Source organism: Staurois parvus, unplaced genomic scaffold (assembly GCF_062004578.1).
Source record: "Staurois parvus isolate SC_StPar_1 unplaced genomic scaffold, SC_StPar_1.0 ptg000231l, whole genome shotgun sequence".
NCBI classification, from domain to species: domain Eukaryota; kingdom Metazoa; phylum Chordata; class Amphibia; order Anura; family Ranidae; genus Staurois; species Staurois parvus.
This window is the reverse complement of record NW_028318027.1, coordinates 691,511-694,635: the sequence shown is the minus strand read 5'-3', so window position 1 is coordinate 694,635 and position 3,125 is coordinate 691,511. Positions and strand designations below refer to the sequence as shown.

General features: G+C 42.8%; 1 protein-coding gene across 1 annotated transcript; it reads right to left on the bottom strand.

The window, feature by feature from the left end:
- Positions 1 to 1,769: 1,769 nt before the first annotated feature.
- On the bottom strand, positions 1,770 to 2,726 carry LOC149460374 (olfactory receptor 2B6-like). Its single transcript, XM_089679780.1, has one exon. It carries the CDS (start codon positions 2,724 to 2,726, stop codon positions 1,770 to 1,772), a length of 957 nt encoding a protein of 318 aa, XP_089535906.1.
- Positions 2,727 to 3,125: the final 399 nt, after the last annotated feature.

The following is a 3,125-nucleotide window of genomic DNA, read 5'->3' as shown; positions in this document are numbered from 1 at the left end:
TGCCTAAGACGAGCGGAGGTATTGGACTACCTGATATCACCCACTACTTCAGAGCCTGTCACATGACAAGAATAGTAGATTGGTCTACAAACCAAAACCATAAGGCCTGGGTCAATTTGGAAGCTGCTTTTTTGGCGATTCCTCTCGCTACCTCCCCTTCGCTGAAAGACTCCCACACTCCGTCTGAGTTCAGGGAACATCTTCTTATAGGCCCCACTCTATCGTGTTATCATCAGATGAGTCAGAAAAAAGGTTTCTCTTCCACCCCTGGCCCACTCACTCCTAACAAAATGAATCCAGACTTCCCACCGGGTATGTTGCATGCGTTTCTCGCCGGGTCTAACCCCACAGACAATTTGGATTTGCATCAACTTTTCAAAGACGAGACGTTCTTATCCAGAGACCTTATTCTGAACAAAATGGCCATCCCTGACCCTGACGCCGTGAATGTACAGACAACTCCACCATTTTATACATAGCTCCCCACATCTAAAAGATTATACAAGACCACTTACCCCATTTGAAAAACTTTGCTATACAGACTCTCCCCAGAGACATGTTATATCTAAGCTTTACACTTGCCTCGAAAACACCATTGACCTTCCGTCTTGGAAAGCTTGCAAGTCCTGGAGCTCTGACTTACAGTTGCAAGAAAAAGTAGGTGAACCCCTTGGGATTACGTGGAGTTTTGCATGAATTGGGCATAAAATGTGCTCTGTCACCTATCATCACGTTTCTATTTGGAATTGAATTTATGAACTTATCTATGCATGGTGACTCAGTTGTGTGTGCTATACACAATCTTGCATTCATATATGCTCAATATAATTTTTTGAGTAGTATACATATTTCTACATTTATATTTGCATAATATCATTGATGGGAGCGCTGCATGTCCACATGTTCAGTGAAAAAAATAAGAAAATCAAATTTTGTCATAAATTTAGACCAAAATATATTCTGCTCTTTGCGAAGAAAAATCCCAATAAGTGTAAATCAATTGGTTTACGTGAAATTTATTGCTTTTGCAAACGGCGGTATATAGACTGGGATTTTTAAATTTTTTGTACTAGTAATGGCTGCAATCAGTGTCTTATAGCGGGAATGCGGCGGGCATTCTGACACTGGGGGGAACTGACTTGGTGTCACTGGGGAAATCCCCAGTGACACCAATACAGTGATCAGTGCTAATAAAAAGCACTGACGCTGTACTAATGGCAACAAGCAGGAAGGGGTTAGCATGTGGGGCGATCAAAGGGTTAACTGAGCTGTTTTACTATGTGGGCTGTGTGCTGTTCAACTGTAAGCACACTGCTATGCAGAGCCATACAAAGTAGTGTACAGGAACAGAGGTGGACTGACAACTCATGGGGACCCCAGGCAATAGGGGATCATGGGGCCCCTGTGTCCTTGCCCAAGCTCAAAAAAGCCTATGAAAAAGGTACCAGGGGCATCTCATGGGGCCCCCTACTGACTCCGGGCCCTCGGGCAGTGCCCGAGTACTCGAATGCTCAGTCTGCCCCTGTGCAGGAGCTGACAGGAGAGATCTGTATTGTTTACATAAAGGTCTCTCCCCCGTCGGAAATCCTTGAATCCTCTGGTGCCGGCAGAGAATCACCGGCAGGAATCCAAAGATTGACAGCTGAGGCCACAAATTTTGTGTTCCCGTGCCGTCCTGTAGCAGTATTTCTGGGCGGCGAGGAAACGGTTAAAGTAGCAGTAAGAACACAACAGTGAATAACGCAGTACAATATGAACAATGTTTATTATTAATGTATTTTTGTAGTACAAAGTTGTTTCATTTCACTTATCGTCATCTTCATAGCTTTATGAATATCCTGATTCCTTAAAGTATAAATGATGGGGTTTGCCAGCGGAGTAATTGAAAAGTAGACAAAGGACATCCCTTTATAGACTTGGAAATAATAGCTGCCTCTTGGCACCACATACAAGATGAAAACTGTGACAAAATACAAAGTCCCCACCAGGAGATGTGAGCTGCAGGTGGAGAAGGCTTTCTGGCGTCCCGATGAGGACTTTATCTTGAGAATTGCGTTTATGATAAAAGCGTAAGATAAAACAATCAATATAAAAGGTCCAACTGTCAGCGAAATGCTGATGACGAAGACAAAAAAGTCGAACGACGTTATGTCCGAGCATGCCGAGGATTTTATGATGTTGAATTCACAATGGAAGTGGTCGATGATTACAGGTCCACAAAATTTCAGGTTAAGCAGAAAGTAAGATATCCCTGCCACAATCATCAACGAGATTAACCAAAACAAAATCATGAAATACAAACACAGCCTAATGTGAATGAGAGCGGAATATCTCAGAGGCTTACAGATAGCCAAATATCGGTCATACGACATTAACGTAAGCAGAAGAGACTCCACGTTTGACACACCTCCCAATACGTTAAGTTGGACAACACAACCAAGATAGGAGATGACCCCTCTTCCCAACAGTAAGTCATGCAGCATCAGTGGAACCAAGTTCGTAGTATAGACAAATTCACAAAAGAGCAAATTACTGATCAGGAAGTACATAGGAGAATGGAGATGAGGGTATTTATTAACCAAAAAGATGATCAGGAGGTTCTCAATGCAGGTCAATGTGTAGATTATCAGCAAGAGAAGAAAGAGTGGAATTTTGTAATCAGTGAAGCTTTTGAATCCAATAATCAGGATTTCCATAAAAATGGTCTGGTTCTTTTGATGTGTCATCTGTGAAAACGAATTGACAGACAGAAAATGTTAATAATCAGTTTCTGAGGACAGGTGGAACTGCTGTGGGAACTAGCATCAAGCGTAGAGTTTATTAAAGAACATAGCAACTCGCTTCTTCTTTTTAAGGGCCTTTTTGCCCAATTCTATTTAAAAGAAAGTTCAATAACGTGTTTCCCACGCAGGGGGTGTTCAACCATCAAAACAAATGAAACAAAATTCAGCCTCCTGGCTCTATTTATCAGCCCTCTATTTATATGGGTCTCCCAGACCACTGGCTAGTCCCAGCACTCAGCAGTTGGACTCCTTGAATGCACACAGCCTCCGTCCAAAATATGGCTTTTTGCACACAGCTAGCAGCCACTTGCACACAGCTAGCAGCCCTCATGCTGCTCTGGC